This window comes from Telmatherina bonti, assembly GCF_933228915.1.
Source record: "Telmatherina bonti genome assembly, chromosome: 9".
Taxonomy (NCBI): Eukaryota; Metazoa; Chordata; class Actinopteri; order Atheriniformes; family Telmatherinidae; genus Telmatherina; species Telmatherina bonti.
This window is the reverse complement of record NC_136627.1, coordinates 33,031,461-33,056,347: the sequence shown is the minus strand read 5'-3', so window position 1 is coordinate 33,056,347 and position 24,887 is coordinate 33,031,461. Positions and strand designations below refer to the sequence as shown.

The window sequence follows — 24,887 nt, the reverse complement described above, 5'->3', positions numbered from 1 at the left end:
GTTTTTTGACTGGCAGATGTGTATGTATGTATGTACTGTAAGAAGTGCTGTGAGAACAATGGTGGGCAAGTCAGGCACCGAAGACCTGCGGACCAATTACAGCCTGAAGGGGAGGTTTGGAAAGTGTCCATTTGTCAAACTCAACTTGTGCAACATTATTATTTGTGGGTTTTTTTTTTGTTTGTTTTTTTAAAATCACATTAGTTAAACATACACATATTACTTTTCCATCTTATCATTTATCATACTCCATACAGAAATTATGCACTTGTGTTTTTTAGGTGCCTATCAAGTGTTTTTTAAGAACCAAATCCCAGTGGCAGAAGTTGAAAACGCCACTGGACTGCCCTTTACAATATGCACCCCATAGACACCTCAAAACTCCACTAAGTCAATGCAAGATGTTCTTAGAAGACTTGTGTATCTTTGTGCCAAAAGACAACCTTAACATCCCGTTTTACATCTTTTTTTTCCTGTATAGGCTTAGAGACACAGATGAGGAAGCTTATAGACTTTAATTGTACTGTGAAGAAATGCTTGGATTCATTCCCCTCTGAAGTCCTGCTTGCATGCTTTCTTATAATGTCCTCCTGCAGTCAGAGAAACTCTTTCTCAGTTACACCCAAACAAACATGAACTTAGAGGCGTAGAAGCTAGATTGGTTGTGTGTATGGAAACAGTCGGTTACACGGTAGCTGGAATGACAGCAGTGTCATTACATGCTTGAAATCTGCAGATACTTCTGTTTACCACTAGATGGGAGACGATGATCACAGTGCAGATTAAGTGGTTCCAATGAACCACATGTTTAGGTCATTTTAGGCGCAATGTCTCATTGTGGGTTTGAAAGAGTTTGTGGAAAGGCTTGAAATGCATCTTTTACACCAAAGATTTAGTCATGCTAACTACTTCGTTTTTCCACACTTGAAGCTAAAACTTGTAAGATCATGTTAAATCTCTAATAATCTCAATGTAACATTGAACAAAATCATTGATCATTTAAATAGTAGAAAAGTCCAAAAACCTACAGTAGTGTCAGGATACAGGAAAAATAAATCACAAGATGCGAGAAGCAAGCTGAAAAACCAAATATGGCAAGTTTGAATTGAGCACCAAATATCTGGTAGTTTCAGGCAAAAAGGCTGGAAAACTGAACATATTATGGCTGCTTTGGCATTGTTAACAGTATCCTGTGTAATCACAAGCCAAAGCTTGTTCTGCTAAATTAGGTGAAATAGAAAGCAAGTTTGTTGTTTCCACATAATTTACCAAATAAATAGTATTACTGTAGAAAAAAAAAAAAAGGTCAAATAAATGTCCTTCCTACATGTAAATCCTTTTTACCAGGGCGAGTTGGAGGCAATGAGGCAGTTATGCACTCATGTTGGTGTTGCATGTTGTTAAAGTTGCATTTCTACATATCAAACTTACCTCACGGACAACTGGAAAAAGTTCTTTAAATCTTCACCCAGTGGGATGTTAGAATGAGTTTTAATTAACTTCTCATTTTGAGAAAGTTGTCATATATGCTTAGATGTTGCCAAGTGACCATCAAGATGCATCATTTTATATTAGAATAATGTCCACCTCATTATTTGGATGCCCCTTTGCGACCGCCATGTTGTTAAATTCAATTCAACTTTATTTATATAGCGTCAAATCACGGCAATGCCATCTCAAGACGCTTTACAGACAGAGGGGAAAACATAATGAAGGCCAATTCATAACAGCCTATAAAAGGAAACCAACAGATTGAGTTGAGTCCAACTCAATCTCCCATCCTGAGCAAGCACACTGGCAACAGTGGGAAGGAAAAAACTCCCTTTTAACAGGAAGGAAACCTCCGGCAGAACCCGGCTCAGGACAGGCAGCCATCTGCCTCTGCTGTGTGGGGGGAAGAGGACAGAAAGACAACAGACAACAGGGAGACCTGCTGAGACAGGAGACATACATGTTAATGATGCAACACTGTTATGGGGGGGTAAAAGAAAGAGATAAAGAGAAAAAGAAAGAAGCTCAGTGTATCAGGAAATGTCCCTCAGCAGTCTAAACCTATAGCAGCATAACTAAGGGATGCTAACCATCCCTAGCTATAGGACTTATCAAAAAGATAAGTCTTAAAGGTGGGGAGGGTGTCTGCTTCCCTAACACTAACTGGGAGCTTATTCCATAAGAGAGGGGCCTGATAACCAAAGGCTCTGCCTCCTGCTCGGCTCTTTGAGACTCTATGAACCACAAGTAAGCCTGCAGTCTGCGAACAAAGTACTCTACTTGGTATATAAGGAACAATGAGGTCTTTGATATATAGTGGTGCCTGGTTGTGGAGGGCTTTATATGTAAGGAGAAGGATTTTAAATTCTATTCTAGATTCAACAGGCAGCCAATGAAGAGAGGCTAAAACTGGAGAAATATGATCTCTCCTGCTGGTTCTGGTCAGGACTCTGGCTGCAGAATTCTGGATCAGCTGAAGGCTTTTCAGGGCATATTTAGGACAGCCCAGTAATAGAGAGTTACAGTAATCTAGTCTCGAAGTAACAAAAGCGTGCACCAGTTTTTCTGCATCACTCTGAGACAGAATGTCCCTAATTTTGGCTATATTACGTAAAAGCTCCTTAAGGTTACTGATGTGTCAAACAGAAACCTTTGCATGAAATGATTCATGTAGCTTCGTTCTGGTTCTGCGCCCAGTTACAGAAGCGGTCCTGCGAGTGCGTTGTCATCTCAGTTTCTTTTAAATGATGGTGGGTGCCAATACAAATGCACATAAGAGTTTCTGTGACATCGGTCGAGATGTAAAAGAGAAGTTCAAACAGGAGGAAAAGACAGCGCCACCATCCACATTATGCAATAAAAACTTGATTCATGCCATTTGTCAGTGGTATATTTGTGCTTTGACAACATGGATCCCCATCTCCTTTATCGAGTAAAGGAGCTCAAAAGGATAAAGCTGGGAAAGAGTCACCTGGACCAAAAAAAACCACGTAAATTCATAACAATACAAGGTACTCAACTTGTAAGCATTTTCCTTTATTTTCTTAGAACAAAACGATTCTCCATCTGCACATCGAAACACAGAACTGAACAGTCAGCAAATAAAACAAACACACACACACACAAAAAAATAAAAATTTCAAAACTTTTACAAAACCATGTTGTCCACTGCCACTTAGCCACCCGATCATACAACCAGCCGTCTGACCAGTATGCCAGTCAGGTTGGTGTATAAGCATCGTAAAAAAAGTAAAAAGGACAACCCAATGTTGAAGACACAGGAACTAATACTTTTAACTACATGTGGGGCATAAATATCTAATTTAAATGCCTGTCACTTTTTAATATGCTGCTTAATGTATCTAATGTGAAAATGCTTAAAATGCTTACACATAAGGGATCCATTCAGTTGCAAAAGGTTCAATTTCACAGTTGATAATATGAGGAGAAGAAAAAAAAAAAATCAACTTTCCTTAAATGTGCTGCAAGCAAACATGGTCAGAGTACATGTGAACAGGAATGGCAGACCAGTCTTCCTCTTTGAGCGACAACATGTGCTCAGTTGGCGTGCTGAACGGTGGAGAAGCACAGCTTTAAGGTGTAGGGGTACGGACCAGCTAAAGGAGAGAAAACAGACAACATTAGGTAACAGATTACGCACGCACGCAGAAACTGGCTTGACTTTTAAAAACCAACTTGACAAAAACATGCAGACAGTTAAACACAGGATAGCTCAGAATTTATTAGTTTTTCTTCCCTTCCTGTCTGGTTTGTCAACAAACAAGATAAACCACTGCAGAACCATCAACGTTAAATAAAAAAAACATACCAACAAGATCACTTTGGTCTTATTAGTCTACCACAATTTGATGCCAAGCAAGAAATAAATATGTGTGTGAATAAGTCAGTGAATTCCTTTGATTCAATGCAGAAACACTACATTGATTCCCGTACCACCACTGGTAGCATGTCTTCTCCTCTAGTTTTATTTGAACCATGGGATTCCCCTCAGTGCTTTGTAGGCTACAGAACTGGTCTAGTAACTACCACAAACCTCAGTCTGTTACTATGACAACAAAGTCATATAAAGCACTAAAAATGGAAAATTTGACCCAGCTGTCTTTAAAACAAAAAGAAAAAGAGAAAATAAAACTTTGTGCATTTCCATTCCAGCTGATGAGCTCGTACTGGTTTTTGTGCCAGTGGTGGCTTAAACAGCACAGCGTCAAATTCTGATGTGGAGCAGCTGCACGACTGCATGCCAGCAAGGTGGAAAGTCTGAAACAGACGGTGTATGAGTAATTAAAAAAAAAAAAAAAAAGCCCTAGGCAGGAATACAAGGTGCTGACCTGTAAAGTGCCAGGTCTTACTGGCATCAGGGCCAAAAGTGTCAATATAAATGAATATATATTCATTTTAGATTTTTCCCATACTCCCTTTTACTTCCATAAACAATTCATTGTTTGGCCATTTTTTTTCTCTCCTTAAGCTGTAGAGGGATTTATGGGACTGTTTTGGATCAGAGGGGTTAACGTGCGACAAAGGGCCAAAACAGCCACGTAGTTTAGTCTACAGCTGTGGTCTGCACACGTCCATGCCACTTACAGTTTAGTGAAACGAGACAGCACACCTATAGTACAAAAATTACCTACAGTGCTACAGTCCCCCGTTGCCTAGCAACTGCAAATGTAATGTTTAATGTTTCCATTCTTCAACGAAATACATGAAAATACAAAAAATTGAAAGTAAGCAGAGTCAGAATTTACTTTAAAACATACTCCTCAGATTGGACTCCTGCTCATTCCCTGCCATATTACACAAAATGAATTCTGGAGGAAAAGAGACTGAAGGATCCACCGCTTGTAGCCTTCGTTACATGGCAACCAAATAGAGTTTGTAGAGTGGTTTGGAAGGAGCCTAAGAACTGAGACAGTAGGTGTGTTTCCATGACACCTAGAATTGCACAAAAACTAAATATTGCAAAAAAACAAAAACAAAAAAAACCCCACTACATATCGGGGGGGGAAAAAAAAAAGTCAGATATCGCTAAAAAGTTTTTACAATCTCATGAAGTTTTTTTTTCTCCAGGCGTTTCAGTATAGAAACATATCGCTGAAGTGTAATGGAAACAGTTTTCCCGTGTTCCCGGACGTAGGGGGTCGTGACCAGTTCATTTCCGGTAAAGATGGCGCGGTGCGGAACATTAACAATGAATTTCAGAGTCTTAGAAAATAAGGGGGAAAAAAGCTTTGAAAAAGTTGTAGCAAATTCTATCCAGTAAGTAGAAAACTGCAAATTAACACTACGTGGCTACGTGTAAAATCTCGCGTCAGTAAGGAGATTTTACGAGACTTGAGGCTAATGCGCTCGACACTGTTTAATGGAAACATCCGCAAATTGCACTCATTTGACAAAACTTACAAATATCACTTTTATTTTGTGAAAAGGTAATGGGAACAACTAATGTTTGGCACGTCTTTATGACGTATGTAACCAACAAATCTGGACTTCTAAGTGTGCAGACTGACTTGGGACACAGCTTACAAGGACTGATCATTTTTGCGTCTCCAGGACAGACCAGGTGCAGCTCAAGCACACGGTGAGTTTGACACAAGCTCCTCTGAGTTTGTAAGTATTTACTCCGACCATAGTATTTTTTCTGCATCTGCAATGGGTTTTTTGTCGTTAGGCATTTCTGCCAACTGCAGCAGCCAAAATGCATCCAGCTAATTTATTTGCCCCAAGCATCGTAAAAACCAACTAATTCATTACAATTGATTCCAGTTTCATTGTCAAATTTAGCAATTCTGTTTACTGGATCATGGAAATCACAGGGTGATGAATGAAGGTACCTGATGTACACGCCATCTAGTTTGTGTATTTTGTACACACCTGGATTTTTCATTTGGTGGTGGTTCATCATGGCCAGTGCTTCCATTGCATCGTTAATGGACTCCCACTCCAGCAGGCCTGAAGCACTGCGATCACTGGGTGCTGCACCACCTGGAGGGTAGGAGAGTCAATCAGACATAAAGCAAACATGTAGAGTCCGTGATAGGAAGATTTTTTTTTTTCACGCGTTTTGATCACAGTAACATTTACTATGTACATTTCCTGAACTGTTGCTGGCCCGGAGCGTCAGACAGTAGCACACCAGCCATTATATATATATATCATAGTAGGGGAGAAAAAAGAAAGAGGAAGTTTCAGATCAGGAGATAAGTCAACATGGGACTGTCTAACTGGTTGGAGAGCTCAGACTTTCGATAGGATGCAAATGGCTGCTTGCACTATGCAAATGGAGGGGTGGGGGGTGGGGGGACGGGACCCTGAGAAACGCCTATTTGACAGTAGTACATTTACTTTTACTCCATGTTGAATAAAAATGTTGATTTTTAAACAAATTAATTTTCAAATTCTACGCCTAAAATCAAGAGATAGTAGGAAACCCTAAACTACAGGAACAATTATTAGCTTTTGGCTTCAAACCAAAAACACAGAGAAGCTTACTTTTTCCAGTGAACAACTTGACATTAACAGGGGACTTGACACCAATCTCTTCACAAATCTGTAAAGAAAATATTTTTTTTAAAAACTAAGTTAGGAACATTTACAATGAGGGAAATGTGCATAATGTTAACCACACACACACATTCCAGTGACATAAAATGTGTTCAGACCTGAGAGAAAACCTCTGGTGTAGCATCTGGCTGGGCGTTGAAGAAGTGCAACACATTGCTCGGGTGCTGGATTCGGTTCTTAGCTGCCTGTTCGGGGGAAGTGAACCGGTTGTTCCTGGAGCCGTGGAAATCTTTGAAACTGCTCGTGCCATCATCCAGTTCATAACACTGACCGGGTACGATAGCCTGCTGCTTGGAGACGCTGCAGGATGGAGACAACTTTTAAAATAATTCTTCTTTTCAACTCAAAAGGCACAGAAAGGAAAAAAAAAACAACCCTAAAACTAGAGACAAAAGGATTGTTGTGCCAGCATCATCATCCAGGTCCTCCTGTTATCAGGAGTTTCAACTGTCTAACGGGAACTCACCATACGTTAAGTTTCTGCCCAAACAAAAAGTTGTTGTTGAGGTGAGTGATAGCACGGTCTACTGCATAACAATCTCCCATCTCCACCATGGCAGCACCGGGCTTACTCTTCATGAACTTCACCTGGAAACAACAGAACAGGATTTACCAGTTTTCCTTCGGGTTCAGGACAAAAGCTCAGAAAGAGAATCCTTTGCTTATAAATGTAAGACAATAACTTCAGTCACCTTCAACACCACAGTAAGGCTCTTGTTTACTTGGTTTAAAGTCAATCTGTTGAAAGAGGTCTAATCGTTTAATCCTCTCTTTTATGGAGGTGTTCGATTTGTAACATCACCTTGGCCTCAAGATGTAAAACCACAAGTCTTTTAGATTACAGCCTGCTTTACCAAATAAAAACAAGACTAGAAAGTGACAGCCAGTGACCTGACCAAATCAGGACATTTAATAGATCTGACCTCATAAAACCCAGAAACTTTTAACAGGTTACTGGCCATACATCCCATTTACCAGACTGGTTTAATATCTGTGTTGTCTGAGCAAAGAACACAAGATCAGTCTGTAACAGTTTCTTTCAGGTTGATTTCCAGGAGATACTGACCCTCTCCACGTTTCCATAGAGACAAAAGATATTGAAGACACGGTCTGCATTCATCTTGGCAGCTTCCAGCCCATAGACCATGACAACTGGAGAGTCGGCATGGGCACCATACTCGCCAGGAGGAGGAGGAGGAGGTCCGTAGCCAGGCATGTGCCTCCTTCCTCCTCTCATCGGAGGAACCATACGGCGACCCTCATATGGTGGGGATCCATAACTATCATCGTAGCTATGGTAACCTCCTCCTAACCAACAAGGTAGAGGACATCAACTTAGACATGACTGGGGGGAATTTAAAGAAAAACAAACAAACCCACATCAAACCAAGTAAAACAAGGTTCATTAAGGAATCATCCATTAAAATGTTTTAGTTCCCATGTTGGTTGGACCATTTCTAAACTTAATGTGAAAAAAAAAAAACTTTGCACAAAATAAAAGAATTTGTGGGTTTTTTTCCCCTTCAAAAAACACTGGTTGTATTTCCTTATTTCTGTAGGAGGTTGCAACCATCCAACCCACCAAGCAACTCTCACCATTTCTGGAGATATCCACACACTTAGCTGTGTTGCTCTTCCACAAATGTGCGATCCTTACACGTTCTAACTCATAAAAAAGGGTAAATTATCAGGTTTTTAAATGATTTACAAAACAAAACTTGTTAGGACCGAAATAAATCACAAATTTCCTTTTTGAGTCAAACTATCAAAGTTTTGAAGTCCAGAGTGCTTTACCTCATTTTGTAATTAAACAGAGTAACTATTTAAAAAGCCGAGAGTCAAGAAGATTTATCATAGCATTTTGTATAAAGTTGTATTCCAGGGTGCCGTCTTGTTCTCTGGGGGTAGTAGTCTTACCGTACTCTGGTGGGTGGTCACCAAGCAGAGCAGGCTGTCTCTGCCGCTTGTTGGGGTTGGCATTCACATCATCTATGGGAGGACAGAAGAGAGGAGAAGAAAGGTAGAGAAAGAAAAAAAAAATAAAATCCATAAATGAAATTATACTAGAAACGAGGCCATTTTCAATCTTTCCAAAGATGGTGGAATGTCCAACCTTAAAATGTGAAAAACTGACACTCTGACACCAATATCCACCTCTTGCTGCACAAATTAGTCTACAATATTGTGAGGGTCTCTTTAAAAACACAGGACTCCAGATCAGTACACATGCATTTCAAGATGGAGTCATCTAACCTGCAAAAGCCACACCAGCACAGACGCACAACCCTCCCCCCACATTACACTCCGAAATGGCTACAATCACTCCAAATACTTGAAGTGTCTCTGATTGTATTCTGTATATCAAAATTAGTTGAGGGAATGAGGAGGGAGTCATGGGGATGTAACACAGAACAAGGCCAGTATTAAGTTTAAAAAGGAAATGACCCTGAAACACAAAACCCTTTAATTCAAAAGCATCCACAATGGTAATCTGGCAACCTAAGTTGGAACAGAAAGACATGGCAAAGATGAAGTGGATGCTGATGATCTAGGTGGTGAAAAGGGGAAGGATACCAAACACAGTCACTCTGAACAGTGTGTCAGAAATGGCTTAAATTTAAAAAGTAAAAAGTTTGTACGCTCACACACACCTGAATTGCTCCCATTGCCATCTGCATCACCATCTGTACAGGTACACAATAATCATACAAAATCAGAATGGAAGCCAGGTAAATCAGTTACATTTATACAAGGCAAATAAACTGATGTTATCCCAGTTTAATGTCAGGAGAGCGCATTAAATATACTCTTGACAAGCCTGTCTGTCCTCTTTTGGAAGCTTCTCAGAATAAATAGAGACAAAAGTGACAAGATTTGCTGATGGCTTGGTACCTCTACAGGTGACCAACCAGGCAATTTGCACACCAGCAGACCATGCAGCGGTGTTTGCACCCTCACTCTGGATAAACAACATGATTTAATTCCCAAAGAGACTATCACAAGTCCAGGGAATCATATGGATGAGCTTATTCATGGCTGTAAACTGCCAACAAAGACCATCAATATATGATCGGACAGAGTACGTTTGCGCAGCATTTAAAGCAGGAATCGACACACCCACCAGACTCTTTCACAGAGAGGAAGGTTTAGCCTGTATGAGGAAAAGAAAAAAAAAAAAAAAAAAAAAAAAAAAAAAAAGGAAAAGGGGAATAATGTCTGTCTTGTGTGTCGATGTTGGTTGCTGGGCTTTGTGGTCGTGTGGTGCTGTGCAGTTATTTCGCGATGAGGGTCTCGATTTACTTACTGCAGCTCCCACACTCTCCACTCAGTTCATTTCATCCCAAACTCATCCATTTCCTCTTTGGAAGGGGGGGAGGGACAACTCTCCACTTCAGGATCGAGTGTCGGTTTAATCAAGTTGAAATGCTCATTGGCGGGTTGGTTGGGGTTTCCATCCTTAGAGTTCCATTATAGTGGTTTAGTCTGCTTAGCGTCCACTGGTACGCCTTGAGGCTGCCAGAGAGCACATGTCAGTAGGGAAGGTGGCTCTTCTTAGCCGCAAATTGCCAAACCTGCATTACATGGAAGGCGTTACACAGGTTCTAGAGACTCATACTTAAAAACACTACTCAAAAAAGGAAATCTAAACAGGGATAATTAGCAAGAAAATTAGAGGGGGAATGAGAAAGTAGAAAGAGTAAGACAGAGAAGCTGAATTCCATGTGGGGGAGGGGTACAAACGGGATAAAACCAAAAATGGGCCTGACTGGGCTTTGAGTGTGCTTGATGGTGCTGTCAGCAGTGTCCTGTCTTCATCAGTTGCCTTGTGTCGGCTTGATTCGTGGTGCAATTCATCGTTTGGATCAGTTGGTGCGGCATCAGAATGTGTTGCTCAAATGTTGCAGAGTTTTTTTGTGTTGAAAAATGGTGACGAGCAACGCAGCCCACAGCAGTACGTGAAGGGCCCAGACTCAAATGTGGTCTCAGTAGACCTGATTATATCAGTATGCATCATCTGCTGTAGTGGGAGATGTCTGTCACTACCGTGGCTCTGGGTGGAGTTGTGCATCCTCTGGTGTAAGTTTCCATTTGGTGTGGACAGTGGAGCGCTGTTGGTGGGATTTGGACTGCTTCAATGTGTCATACACAATGGGAAGAAGAGGAAAGAGGGGGGAGAGAGACTAAGAGTAGCTTAGTGCCCAAAACTCCCCACACTTTTCAAGTGTCTTCATGGTTCTTCTGCGAGAATGCAGAAATGAGGAATAATTGGTATATCAGTCCTACTTCGTCATGTTGGGTGGATGGTGTCTTGTAGATTATCTCCTTGTATCTTGGAACATTTGGCCCTCTGTATGAGAGTGGTAGTGTCCTCAGTGAAGAAGTGGAAACTTGAGATGGTGACTGCAGAGTGGTGATATCAGCATGTGTCTGCCTTTCCCTCTGAGCACAAAATTCATGTGTTCTTTGAAGGAGTTCACAGACTGCAGATAGCCTGATGCTGGTCCGTGCCTTTAGTCTCACCTCTTACCCTCAATATCAAAATACAGTGAATATCAGCAGATCTAACAAAAAGGCCATCTCTGTTTTGGTTCCCACCGAGCAGCAGTGAGAGAAGAGCCTTGTGAACTCTAGACTTTATGGTGGTCAAGGTTTTCATAGATCCAAATAGGAGAATTTACAGTATAAAAGCAGTGGAGAGACCAGGATCAGTCTTGTGGCAAGGCAAGCTTGTTGCCAGTGACTGCTTCTAAAGTGAAAACTCATATTCCATAAACAATACAACGTTCACACATGTGAGGGAAGCAGGAACAGCAAATGCAGGCAAAAAGAAAAAGTGCTCAAAACAGATTCAAGTCTTTAAGACAAATATGTAAACAACTGCCCTGAAGTGGCGATTATTGACTAAATCTGTCAGCAGTGCCAGACAAATGACTACTCTGCTTGTTTAACAATGAACTCAACATGACGCCAAAACTATTAATTATATTTCAATCTTACTGGAATAAAGAATCAATGCATCACTTCATTAAAGCATGATTGTGGTCCCTGCCAAGAAACACACCTTAGTGTAATATTACAGCATATAACTTATCAAATAAGGTAATTGTGTGTATACACATGCAGCTTTTCCCCAGCAGAGTTTTTGGAAAAAAACATTCAGGAAAATTACACAACACGATCATGTGTTCACATATTTTCATGTCAGTCAATATTTGTTAAAAACGTCAAAATGCCCATAACTTCCTGTGTGAAAACATGTGTCACGACATGTGTAAGGGAAACACCAGTTCCCTCAGCCAGCTGAACGAGTTTAACAAGCAGAGTTGTTGTGTGGGGGAAAGTGTGCTTGTTCAGCAATTAGTTCAACAGGATGCAACTCCAATAACACAAAAAGGTTTTGGTCAAATTTCCAGCAACAGTTCATTGTGAACTGAAGGAAGCAGTTTAATGCAAAGGGTGTTTTCCCCAGGTCAAACAAACCTGAAGAGCTACATGCCACAAGGCTGAAGAATGCTAGCCCCAAGACATTCAATAGTACAGCGCGTCCAGACTTAATCACCATCGGCCTTCCAGTAACTAAAAACACCTCAGGGTAGAAAGAAAACTAGTGTTCATGCTCAACTATCATCTTTTAGTATGCAGATGCGTTCCTGCCAGTCCCACCACACAGCAGAGTTTTGTTTTTATGCCTGTCCGTGTTTACAGAACACAGATTTCACAAAGAAATCTTGTTATTCACTTAAGCATTTAAGCTTTGGCTACATAGCAGTATGATCATTTAAGTGCTGCCTCTAGCTGAAACTCCTCACAGTGACAGTACGGGTGCTGGAATGTATCGTCTGCTGGTAAAAATATGCAACACACAGCAATTGCTCAAGAATGTGTCTGGGTGCTTCAGATTTTACCTGGTCCTCCCAGGCTGGGGTTCGTGTAGTCCCAGGTGTCCTGGTCGTTCTTGAACACATTCAAGCGAGTTGGCTGGAGAAACAATTTATATGGACAAAAAGTTTAATATAAAAACCAGACTTTCAGCCAAACTGACTAAACCATAGTGCAGTGTTCCTCATTGCGCGGCTCTCAAGCCGCATGCATTTCACTGACTCTTGACTTGCGGCTCGTGAAGCAGCCTCTGGCTTTCTGGAAAATGCTATCTAAACAAGTTATAATGATCCTTAAATGGTAAATGGACTTGTACTTCTATAGCGCTTTTCTAGTCATACAGACCACTCAAAGCGCTTTACACTACTTGTCACATTCACCCATTCACACACACACTCACTCAACACACTCATACCCCGATAGGCACATCGGGGGGCAGTTTGGGGTTCAGTGTCTTGCCCTAAAACACTTCGGCATTTCAGGGGAAGCCTGGAATCAATCCCCCAACTTACCAGTTGAAGGACAACTGCTCTTCCTCCTGAGCTACAGCCGCCCCTTAATGGTGTAGTTCTCTCCACAAACAAGAGCTGCAGGCTGCTTGCTAAATCTTTGCTGTCATACAGACCCTGTCATAGTTGCCAGTTTTGGCTAATTTCAGTTGCTCCGAACTCTGGCAAACAGATGCTTTGTCGGTAGGTCTGTATATATATTGAAAAAGAAACGCCCACATTCCGGAGGCATTATTGTATTTTCACCATATAGTGTTGCATAAGAATGCCATTACTCCATGCAATATTTAGGACAACGATTCCTTGCTAAAAAGCGGAATGTTACTGATTTGGCAACGTAGCAGGATACGGAGCGTGGCAACGCTTTTTTTTTTTTTGGGGGGGGTGTGTGGCAGCTCTCCTCTTGTTTTGTTTGCATTAACAGTGAGGATCACTGCTATAGAGCATATCAAGTTTTATTTATACTTAAAACACATCTGAAAAAATGGAAGGTCTGATTGAGCAAAATTTGGAAACCAAAGTGCTGGTTTAAGACTGGTGATAGAGATAAATTTATCCAGCTAAGAACTAGTTTGGTTTCCCACAGTCAGAACAGCAACAAAGCTTTGTAACTAGATCCCTTATCTCTTCCGACAGATGCTTGATACTCTCTCCAATGTAATCAGTATTCCTGTACAGGGCCACAGTGCAGGAAATGCAAAAACAACAACAGATCATTACTGGTATTAAATGACAACTTGTGTTTGTGCACAGCAAGACCAACAAGTGTATAGAAATGTTAACCTGTAGTTGTCAACAAAAGTTATAGTTTTCAGCATGCTCTTTGTATGAGCTGACTACATGTTAATATTCACAGCACAGCACATTATTCCTCTTTGCTTAGTAGTTTTCTTTTATAAACTGAATCTCTCTTGATTCAAGGGGAATCAAATTTTATTCCAACTCTGGGGATTGTTGAACACGCAAGTCTAGAATTTTAGCTGGTCTGGGGGTCTATGTAAGCACACCTTAATACTGCCCTTTGTTTCATATTAGGACCAGCTTTTTAGAACCAGAGTTGGAGGTTCTAGAGCAGAAACAAACACTGATTATAAACCAGAATCTGGTTCTGAATCTGACAATCTGGATTAGTTTAGTGAAAAAGAAGGGAAACAAAACAAAAACAGTCTTAGAGGTTGTTTCCAGCAAGGCCAGAGTGTTAAACTTTCATTTTAGTCTTTCAGCATATATTTAGTAAAATGCAAACCATGTCCACACAGTTTACAAACATTAAAAGGAGACAATTCTGACGTACCTTTGCATACTCAATTTTCAAAGTACAGCAGCCAGAGTATATATCTGCTCCGTTGAGTGATGCCTTGGCCCGTTGTGCACTTTGCACAGAGTCAAATGTGATGACAGAATTAAGGAAAGAAAATGTAACTCATTTTTCTAGTAACCAGACTAAAACTGCTTGTATATGAGATATGCTAAATTCATGGCTTCTGTTTCCCGCTGATGCAAGTCCATTCAATCATTCACACTGTAGCTGGTAGAGTAGGCTAGTTGTGAGCCTCCCTCTCCCATGTGAGAGTGCATATATTTATTTTAAAAAAAAAAAAGAAAAAAGAAAAAAGGATATTCAACCATTGCCTGGACACCGTTCTTTCTAAAGATGACAATTCTTTGGACTGGCCCGCAGTTATTGCAGATAGTGTAGAGGACATCCTAAAATCAAAAACACAGAAAAACAAGACAAGATAGATCAATGTGATAAAAAGAAAAAACTTATCTGATTTTCAACTGAAACACAAAACAGCAAGTTACGGATCATATCATCTAATCTGATCGCAACAGGAATTTTTGCTGCCATACAAGTCAATGCATCAATTTTTAAAAATTACTAAAAAAAAATCTTTGAGAGCCATTTTGCATAAGTTCATTATTCGTCATAAATATACTTCAAACCAGTATATGAACATAATTATGCATTAAGACATTAGCCTTGGCTGAGAACTGGTGTCTTCTCTAAATCAAGAAACTGTCATTTTAATATGGCAGCGTGCAACATGACAAACAGGTCATCCCATAAAACTACAAAATGCTGTTTGAAACCACAAACGAATGTTTACAAGTGACAGCAACATTCCTAAAATATGTTCAAACCTTATCACGGTACAACTAAAAAATGCTACATGTATGAGTCAACATCAAAACACGTGTTTTTTTTTTTGCATTTACCGTAGTGATGGGATAGATGGGGTTCATGATGGTGAACAGAAGGACATTGTTAACACTTCTGGAGTCGTCAGAATCTCCCGGTCTTGAGATCTTCTTACTGGTAGAATAGTTGATGAAGGCTGGATGGCCAGCTATGTAGACCTGGTTGTCTGCAGCATAGGTTACTGCTGTGGACGATCCATTCATGTCCTCATATTCCACCAGCGCCTGACGCTTGTTTGGCATCACCACCACATAGCTAAAACCACAGCAAAAAGCACAACCTGTACTTAGTTTCCAATCCAAATTTATTTATGAGCTTTAAATTCAGCAAGGCAAGTTTGTTTAGCAAATTTAATGAACGAGACAATTCAAACTGCTTTACATAAAAACAAAGCAGTACATCAAACATCAAAATGATGAAACATCAAAAACACATTTTAAAAGAAACTAAATAGAAAAGGGCAGAAAAGGTAGTGGAAAAACATAAAGTCAAAGTTTAACAAAAAGGTCAGTGAGGAAAAAAAAGTGTTTAACCTAGATTTAAAACGGCTGAGAGTTTCAGCAATCGATAAAGATCAAACTACCAAGTTAGACTACAATTTGCCCATAAAAAGATTAAACTCTTCTTGATCAGGTCACCTTATTGCTCCGAATTCCTGCAAGGCTTCCACAAGGTCAGCCTCCGTAACGCCGTCCACAAGACCCCGGACGTGAACCACCACTGAAGGAAGCGTTTTATGGGGATCCTCGTATCCCTGCGAAGAGGTTAAAACACATTCATTAAACGTGACTCGTCAGACATATTCCCCAACATGTAACGATTCTAAAATAAAGACTAAAAGACGTTTCTTAGTTTTGTGATATTGAGGTTGATTGTTTACATAGCACGAGCCTAACGGAGCAACTAGGATGAAGAAGTGTTAGCCTCACGTATGCGTCATCCTTCACGTTACTCAACGACACTATTAGCCTTATCACTAGTGTTTACAATTAAAACAATTTAGAAAGCTTCATCAAATTAAAAAAAAAAACCCCACCGGTTTAATAGTGCCCAAGTCTAATTAATCCTCTTGATTAAGTAAAAAGTAGCTAGCATCCTGCTAACATTGTCGCGCTAGAACAAAGCGGGTCTTGGGAGAGGCCCGGCTGGGGAAACCGCCCTCAAACGATACCATTCAGTTACCAGTACAAGCACATGTACAGTAAATGTCCTGGAATCATACCTAAAATGTAAAACCTTAAAAGCACGTGGTATGAAATATCCGTAACTTTGTAAGGGACCAATTTCATTCAATAAAATCGATGCCTTGCGGTGCGTCGTGACACTTTTTTTCTGCAACGCACACATGAATTAAATTCCACCAACAAATTAGAGAAGCCGAGCTAGTTGTGTTCACTGTGCAAAAAGAAGGAACCTCTAATGTAACATCCGACTCACCGTGGCCATTTCGTCGGTTTTTCGTTTTTTCGTTGCCCTGCCGTCTTCGCTGTAATAACGGCTCGCTGCAGTAGCCATGTTGTCCCGGTTTAAAAGAATGGTGGTAGTGACGGTGAGCTGAAATGGACGGAAAAAATCAAGAAAAACCAAGCGGGAGTTTCCACTCCCATTGTAACACGATATCGCGCTGCGATAGGCTGAAACAGCTGTCAATCTATGTATGACTTCACTACTGACCAATAAGACGCCCAGTTGTCTCAAAAGGCGTTGTTAGGCCAGTTGGCGGCTCTCTCCGCCTCTACCTGGCATGCACTGCAATCTGCAGCGTGCTGTGCAGACCCAGCAATTCAAGAAATCCAAGAGTTTTTGTGTTATAACGACATTCAGTGGACGTATACTCAGATAACCCTAAAAATGACTTAAAAATTTAAATATATAGATAAAATTAGAGGAACTTCATCAATAAATAACTGAAAGAAACGTGGTTATAAGACCAACTCAATCTGTTGGTTTCCTTATATAAGCTATTATGAATTGGCTTTGTTTTTTTTTTTTCTGTCTGTAAAGCGTCTTGAGATGGCATTGCCGCGATTTTACACTATATAAATAAGTTGAATTGAAAGATTGGTGCAAAAAGAAGGAAGAAAAAAAATTAAGTTTCCATCGGGGAGTTACTTCCTGTTGTCGGAAATCCCCTTGGGCTCATCACAAATGTAGTGTATGAATCTATAAAGGTTTTAATACAATTTGGAAAAACAGCTATCTTCTAAACATGTAGTTCATTATAAGAATATAATTTCTAAATGGATGGGAAATAATACAGGACCAATTTGATATGTTGAGGTTTATTCAAAAATAAAACTGCCAAAGCTCTAACATCTGGGTTTGAAACAAACAAAAAATTACAGCAGCCCTTGCAGAAATCAAAACTTGAGCATTATATGCAATGTTTAAAATCAAGACCAACAAACAAATGAAAACATGGGGAATTTATTCAGTACAGTGACGGTGACTAGTTTGTCCTAAGTGTAAAAGAAAGATGTGTTGCAATGTGAGATCATGTTCAAAGGTATGCAGACCAGTAAATTATCTCTCTCCACTGGAAATGTAATCACTGACATTAACTGAGTACAAAATAAATATACTGCTAGCCAAAAATCAGTGGGGGAAAGAAAAGTTGAAATATTTGCAGTTTAGGGAATACAAGTTTCTTTATTCAGTGTTTTCATTCGCAAGATCTGCATCAGATGTCCCCAAACTCAGCACACTTGACTGTAAGAAATGCCAATATTACTGCTAAAAGCCAAACATAAAGGTGTTGTTTCCTAACTTTGCTACTTGCTCTCTAAAAAGAATGGATTATGCAGCATCAGCAACATAATGAAACAGAAAAAAGTAAACAATTTATATGTTGACATGCTACACTGACTAAATTTTATGGAATCTGTAGCTGCGGAGAAATTACAATCCTGGAAGTCAAATTAAAACTTTAATTCGGGGACTAAATCAGACAAACATACAGGAAAAAAAATGTAAAGAAAAAGAAAAAAATTTTCTGTTGGGCTGTAAAAGCAGACAGTGTGGGGGGGGGGGGGGGGGGGGGGGGGGGGGGGTTTGGGGGAAGTGGTAGGGGGACTAAATCTTCTTCACTCAGTCATCTGCGGGAGTAGGGCTTCGGTGTGGGCTTGCTGAACGGGAGCGACTGAAACAAAAACAGAAAGGAATTAGTTTGCCACAGGGGAAGATGGAAAAAAAAAGACCTGGAGAGAATACACATAAATCTAAAAAAACAAACAAACAAAAAAAAAAAACAACCTATATACAACACAACTATCAAAATACATCTGTCCTTATTAATACACTAACAAATATAAATATATCTTTGAGGAAAAAAAGCTGTTTAAGGTCAGAAGCTAAATATGTATTTAAAACCCAACAACTGAACTAATAAACTGTAAATCTTTGACACTATCTCACTTATTGCTCCTGCTGATATATTTATAGCATTATCTTATAACAGCTACAAACAGAGAAATGTGGCTTCAAATGGTAGTGAAGTATCAACATGTGTTATACAAAAAAACATATATCCTTATATCAACCCCCCCCAATATTTATGGTGCCTGCCTGTCTTGCTCTCATTCAGTCATCCATCACTCTCACGTTCACTCACACACTTGTACTCTGTGCATGCTTGTTTAAGGCTCAACTTTAGCAAGCCTGAAAATGTTCTTTTACCATCAACATGAGCTTGTCAGGGGGTTTGATTTTTCGTTACCTTTGGAGACAGTGGTAGATACAACAAGTACAGAGAAGCGAAGGATGAAAGGACTGTAGGACGGATGACTACAACTTGGAGAGACACTGCGCCGGGAGGCTCTTGAAGACTGATCTCTCGTCAGCTCTTTCTCTCACATTCAGAAGCTAAGACAGGCGAAGAACTCTGGTAGGTAGGGGGTCTGGTAGGTAGGTAATGGATTTAAAAGGCCGAACTCTGATCTGTGTGGGTCAGCCCTCTGGTACGTCTGAAGGCTGGCTGGCTGGCTGGCTGGCTGGTTGGGTGACTCTAGTCGAACAACTGTATGTGTGTGCGGGCTGATCTCGTCTGAGCGTGTGCGTCGGTTGAACAGACAGTCACCCATTCACTGTGGGGAGGGTTCGGTCGGTAGGTCGACCTCTTTCTCGCTGTCTAACACCAGATGCAGGCGAAGGCTGATCTCAGGTCAGCGCTTAGTCACCCTCCCGCAGGACGTACACACCGCCAGCTGGCAGACCCTGGGCCTGGGATCAGCTGCGGTGTCAATGCAGTGCTCAGCTCCCACCACACGCTTTAAAGAAAATATGAAAAATAAACAAAACTGCTGCAAAAATGCTTACCGCAAGTCACACCACTGGTGCTGTTAAATCTAATCTCAGTAAGTAATTTTCTGGAGACTTCTTCTGATCTAGCCAAATTCAGGATAAGGAATTTCTACTGAAATATAAAAACATTTTCAAATTCTGTCTGACCATCTTAAACAGGTGAAAATCCAGAAAATAGCTTTATTTAACTGTTAGCTTAACAATTTAATTATAACAGGACTATAGCTATGCTAGATGAGCTCAAAGGAGGCAAGAGTACAGATAAGGGTGCATCTCAGTGGTTTTAGCTGCTGTGAGTTAATAGACTGAATAGATTGTCGTTCGTGTTCCCTCTCTTCAGGATCAAGTGAGGCTGCTAAAGAGCCAAACAATGCAGTCATCAAGACTCAGAAAAGAGAGAACAGGAAGTCCAATCGTTCATCTACCTAAACCTCCCTAGACCCTACCCAGGGTCCAGGTCTCTCTGCTTTACCCCACCCAGTCCACTACTGTAGAGCCTGAAGATCTCTTTGCTGAGGAGGTCAGGGGACGTCAGCAGTCGTCCATCTTGTCGTCATGTGGCAGTTGGCAGGAGGCAGCACGACACTCGCAGTTTGGAGTAGGGTCTATTTAGAAGTCTTTCCTTACCCTAGACTGGATCCCTTCACCTGGCTAACATAAAGATTGACCCTCATCTAGAATGCAGCATATCTAAAACCTATGATGATCTATGTATACAGAACTCACTGGCACCTCTTCCTACTGAGATGTTACATACATGTAAAAAGAAAGACAACTGGCAGGACTAAGCATTACACATTTATTGCACCACCCACACCCCGTTTTAGTGAATTAGCAGCATCAATGCGGAAGGCTTTACCTGTTCCTCTTGTGGTTGGCTGATGGAGATCGAGACCGGGATCGGGACACAGAGCGTCCTCTGGGTGCAGAGCCAGACCGAGACCGGGATCTGGAGCGACTAATGCCACAGAGACACGTTTAATGACAAATGTCACATTTGACCATTTCAGATGTAGACATGCTGGTAAACTAAACTAAAACAAGGGACAGATATATTCCCTGAGTCTCATCAAGTAGTGTTGGTATGCCCTGCAACAACAACATGCTCCATGCCAAAAATTCTTTCCGTCTGGTTTAGCATACCTTTCAGCAGTCATGCATTTCCTACATATCCAACTACAATTTTCTCCATGTTCTGACTAATTGGAAAATAAATTAATGAATATAACATCAACAAACATGTTTAAACAAATTAAAGGAAACAATCACTCTTTTAGAGGGCACTGCCGTAGCATTTCTAAGTGTTGCCATTGTCACTGATGTGCTTTTGCAGACATGCTTCATGATAGTTTTTATTGGTATCTGCAACAGAGATGGAATGATGAACTACAATAGATTCGGATCAACTTCCCGGTAGTCCTGCTCCAACAGAAAAACATTTCCTTCACAACAGGCCGATATGTTCAGGTGGCTGTGATGCTTCAGACTGGTTACCAATCGAACCGAAACTTCTAGATCCAACTCACCAATCAATGTGCATCTGTAGTTTATAATGAGACCTGCAGTGTGTCTCATTCCACCTGCAAATATATAGATGTACCAACAGGCTGTTTAATAAAACCTACCTTCTCGCTGGACTCCTGGACTTGGAACGGGCAGGGGAGCCAGATCTGAAGTCAGAAAAATAACGATGATTTTGATAAATACTTTTACAACAGTGGGAACACTTGAGAAATAAACGAATATAAGCATATGATTTTAGAGAAAGATGATCCTCAACTACAGTTGATTCAGATGACACGTATGATATCATTTAAAAAAAAAAAAAAAAAATATCTGGCTTAAGTATAGAACGTCAAAACATTTTAGTGCATGAAACTTGGATTCTTACCGGCTCCTGCGTCTGGAATAGGATGGAGATCGGCGGCGGCTCCTATCAATTTGTAAAAATAAAAAAATCACAAACAAATACATACATACAGGAGCTTCAAAGTTTTCACAGCTAAAATGTTCTCTTCACAATCCATTAGCTTTTTGTCCCCCCCCCCCCGCCAACTTACCGGCTGTAGCTTCGGCTACGGCTGCGGGAATGAGAGCGGTACCGACGCCCACGTGACCTAGACCTGGAGCGAGATCGTGAACGAGAGCGAGACCTGGAACGACAGGACAAATGTAACGCCCTCATACTTCTGCTCCTGTGCTGGTTCAACATGACAAATGCATTTTTCCCCTCACACAGACATCAAATTACACCCCATGTGTGGCGACACAAACGGATCATTCATTCACCTGCTGCGACGGCCTCTCTTGCTGTAGCGGTAGCAGTCGTAGGCGTAATGACCCCGGTCTCCACACTGGTAACATCTATCATTTGGGTCAAACTGGCGACGGCTGGGCCGGCCACGACCCTTCCTGGAGAGGCCTGTAGACATTTCCACACGAACACGAGATCCACAGAGAAGCCTGAGTGGGAAAACATTAAAGTTTTGTATATTATATTTTTGTTTTTAAAATCTGGAATCTTATTTGCTTTTCTAATGTACAACCCTTGTTTCTCTGTTAGAATCTAAACACTAAAACAATGCAGACAGACACAGAACTCAGAAGGTAGTTGTGTCTCTGTGTGTTTTTTGTAACTTACTTTCCATCCATGCCTTTGACAGCATCTTCTGCATCTCTAGGATCCTCAAATTCCACAAAGGCAAACCCAGGTGGATTCCTGGCCACCCACACACTTCTCAGCGGGCCATAATAACTGAATGCTCGCTCCAACTCCCCTTTGGCAGCACCATTGCCCAGATCACCAACGTAAACTTTACAGTCAGTGGCCCGAGATGAACTCCGGGAGGATGAATAGTATGACATCTCTCCTTGCCTGTTGGAGGGAGGTATATTTATATAAAAATTAAGACAAAACAATCAGGTACCAGCCATTTATACACTGGATTACTTAAATATGGGAGAAGATATTCTAATTTTCATTAAATTCAAATAATATACTTGTTATGAGCACTACAACACGGCAGTAATGCACCGAGCTGTTTGTCAGCCGCCACGAAGCAAAAGGAGAACAGATTGTTCTTAATGTGCACACCTAACACCTTCAGTTGCTTCTCAGTCCCTTCCAGCAATAATAGCAGGTGGAAGCAGACGTGAAGAAAAAGGAGACGACGTGAGTGACAAATATTCCTTAATGACATGTTCTTGCTTCAACACCACAATTTGAAACTGATGACAGCTAAATACAGTTTGTGACTGCTTTGTCATTTAACCATAGTTTAGTTTAACTTTACTTCTGTCAAATCAGCATTAAAAAAGTTTTTGACAAAGTAGTATTTTAATTTAAATTTTAAGTGTATGAATGAACATGCCAGGCTCTCATCAGATATTGTTTACAAAGATCACTCCAGTAAATCACTCACGTCTTCTCCCACAAACCAAATCTCTCCTGAGGAGGCAATTGTTAAGAATCAAGAAAGTCTAAAACATTATATATTATAATTATAGCTTGTGTTATTATAATTGGCCTCTTGCCGCTGCTTCTGTGCCGGGATACTTAAAAAATAGATCTCAACCAAATTACCTGGTTAAATAAGGCTTTATAATAAAGAAAAATATATTTAACTGTGAACAAAAGCCAGGTCGCAAACAGGATGACAGAGGAGCAGAAATAATAAAGAAAATAAGCCTAATGTTCAGAGTGGTAAGCTTGTTCAGGTGAAAAGCAAGTAAAGATGAGGTCCAATATTTTCAATAATTTCCTATAGGCCTACCACCAAATTCAACTCAGGGTCATGGAGGGCTGGAACTTATACCAGCAATGAGCTGGTGAGAAGCAGGGTGCAACCTGGACAGGTTGCCAGTCCATCTCAGGACACAACAGCAATATTTCCAGGTAGTCTTAAATAATATATATTTATAAATACACACCACTATAATCATTAAACATTTGATATAAATAATGTGCATTTAAAAGTACCAATAATATACAGTTGTGCTCATATTTATTCATACCATTTTATTAAAGGGGAAAAAAACAGCTGCCTGTAAAATAAGATGAAATTGACTAAGTAATAATAAATAAATTTTTATCAAAATCATTACATTATTTTCTAATTCTGGTTCAATAGAATTTAAAAAAAAAAAAAAAAAAAAAAAAAAAATAGCACACAAATAAGATAATTTCTTACATATTACATCACTCATCAACTAATATTTTGTTGAACAATCCTTTAATGTTTCCGGTACAGTCAGGTGTTTTCTGTTCCTTTCAGCCAGACTTCTGCACCTATTGACAGGTATTTTGTCACACTGTTCAACAGAAAAGTGCTCTAATTTGTTGTTGTTTTTTTTTCTTTCTTCCTCTCAATTAAAAAAAAACAAAAAAACAGTGTCTTATATTACTAAATAATATTTGTGCAAATTTTTAGTTATTGTTCCTTCTTTTAAGTCTCCAGTTATTTGAGTGACTGTTGTAAATTCAGCCTTTTCTTTAATGAAAGGGTATGAATACACATGAGCACGACTGTAAGTACTAAGTTTGTAGGGTTACTTAAATGCAAGTGTAACAGAGCCAAAGCACATTTAGTCAACCATTTCCCTCAAAACGTCCCCATTTTATTAATCATTTTATTCCTTTTTAAATAAAACTAAATTCACTATCTGTATTAAAAGAGATATTTAAATTAAACACATAGTCTAAATGACTGCCACACGTATTTTAAAAAAAAAAAAGCGAGACAGGGTTTGCAGATTTGCAATTGTAAAAGAAAAATAAAACTTAAGTGTTTTGTGATCAACTGGATGAAACGTATCGATCTCATAATGGCTCGGTCAGTGTTACTGCGGCACGCGCCAAGATCCCGTCATGCTTCTTTAACCCATAAGACTGTTATCAAACTAAACATAAATCAATGTGTCAACATGAGTCATAAACACGGCTGGTTGATCGTGTGAAAACACCTTTCATTCATTTCTAGTTTCAGTTTTGGTCTCATCTGCGCGTGCTAAAGCCATTAGGAGCCACGTCCGCGAGCTGATCAGGTCTCCTTAAGTAACGTGACATTAAGTGATAGTTTCATACAAATAAATCTTGATGTGCATAACTATAAGATAGAAAACAAATGAGAGAGAATTTAGCGGTATATCCAGGAATTAGACGAGGCCTTGGTCTAAGCCTGCTCATAAACAATGGCGCCAGCACGCGCTAGCTAGCCTTACCTTCTTCCGCTGATTTCTGATTCCGCCACAAAACTTCAGCAGTTTCTAACAGAAACCTGCGCTTTACTTTAACCAACTACACAATAACTGCGCAGAACCGTCCCGTCAAATTTCCCCACAACCAAACATTAGCCGATCGTCCGCATATCTCTAACGAAAGCTTGACGACTTCACCTCCAATGAGGCACGAGCTGCCATGACCT

At 40.2% G+C, this 24,887-nt stretch overlaps 2 protein-coding genes across 5 annotated transcripts; both read right to left on the bottom strand.

Moving 5' to 3' along the window:
- Positions 1-3,008: 3,008 nt before the first annotated feature.
- On the bottom strand, positions 3,009-16,720 carry LOC306760478 (heterogeneous nuclear ribonucleoprotein L-like). Of its 2 annotated transcripts, XM_079246335.1 has the most exons (14): positions 16,603-16,720; positions 15,804-15,919; positions 15,183-15,420; positions 14,584-14,669; positions 14,257-14,353; positions 12,480-12,552; positions 9,225-9,257; positions 8,491-8,562; positions 7,640-7,881; positions 7,040-7,161; positions 6,672-6,873; positions 6,502-6,559; positions 5,884-5,994; positions 3,009-3,608 (listed from the first exon to the last, which is right to left on the bottom strand). In XM_079246335.1, exons 1-14 carry the CDS (start codon positions 16,678-16,680, stop codon positions 3,550-3,552), a joined length of 1,587 nt encoding a protein of 528 aa, XP_079102461.1. In that variant the 5' UTR covers positions 16,681-16,720; the 3' UTR covers positions 3,009-3,549. The 2 variants fall into 2 exon arrangements, with proteins under 2 accessions (XP_079102461.1, XP_079102462.1); XM_079246336.1 differs by lacking the exon at positions 9,225-9,257.
- Positions 16,721-17,437: 717 nt separating this feature from the next.
- srsf7a (serine and arginine rich splicing factor 7a) lies at positions 17,438-24,887 on the bottom strand. 3 transcript variants are annotated; one of them, XR_013771434.1, is made up of 9 exons: positions 24,685-24,887; positions 22,106-22,339; positions 21,754-21,927; positions 21,525-21,617; positions 21,356-21,397; positions 21,090-21,134; positions 20,324-20,422; positions 18,881-19,430; positions 17,438-18,304 (listed from the first exon to the last, which is right to left on the bottom strand). XR_013771434.1 is itself a non-coding variant. In XM_079245828.1 (8 exons), the coding sequence occupies exons 2-8, from the start codon at positions 22,327-22,329 to the stop codon at positions 19,337-19,339; spliced, it is 771 nt and encodes a 256-aa protein (XP_079101954.1). In that variant the 5' UTR covers positions 22,330-22,339; positions 24,685-24,887; the 3' UTR covers positions 17,438-19,336. The 3 variants fall into 3 exon arrangements, 2 of the variants coding, with proteins under 2 accessions (XP_079101954.1, XP_079101955.1); XM_079245828.1 differs by having other exon boundaries at positions 17,438-19,430; XM_079245829.1 differs by lacking the exon at positions 18,881-19,430.

Coding starts and splice junctions, on each gene's coding strand:
- LOC306760478 (XM_079246335.1), bottom strand. CDS start 16,680: ATGGCTACTGCAGCGAGCCGTTATTACAGCGAAGACGGCAGGGCAACG. Junction 6,560..6,671: donor CACCAGAGGTTTTCTCTCAG/GTCTGAACACAT, acceptor TTTTCTTTACAG/ATTTGTGAAGAGATTGGTGT. Junction 3,609..5,883: donor CCACCAAATGAAAAATCCAG/GTGTGTACAAAA, acceptor TCTCTCCTTTAG/CTGGTCCGTACCCCTACACC.
- srsf7a (XM_079245828.1), bottom strand. CDS start 22,329: ATGTCATACTATTCATCCTCCCGGAGTTCATCTCGGGCCACTGACTGT. Junction 21,928..22,105: donor GTCAAAGGCATGGATGGAAA/GTAAGTTACAAA, acceptor TTTCCCACTCAG/GCTTCTCTGTGGATCTCGTG. Junction 20,423..21,089: donor TCCAGGAGTCCAGCGAGAAG/GTAGGTTTTATT, acceptor CTGTGGCATTAG/TCGCTCCAGATCCCGGTCTC.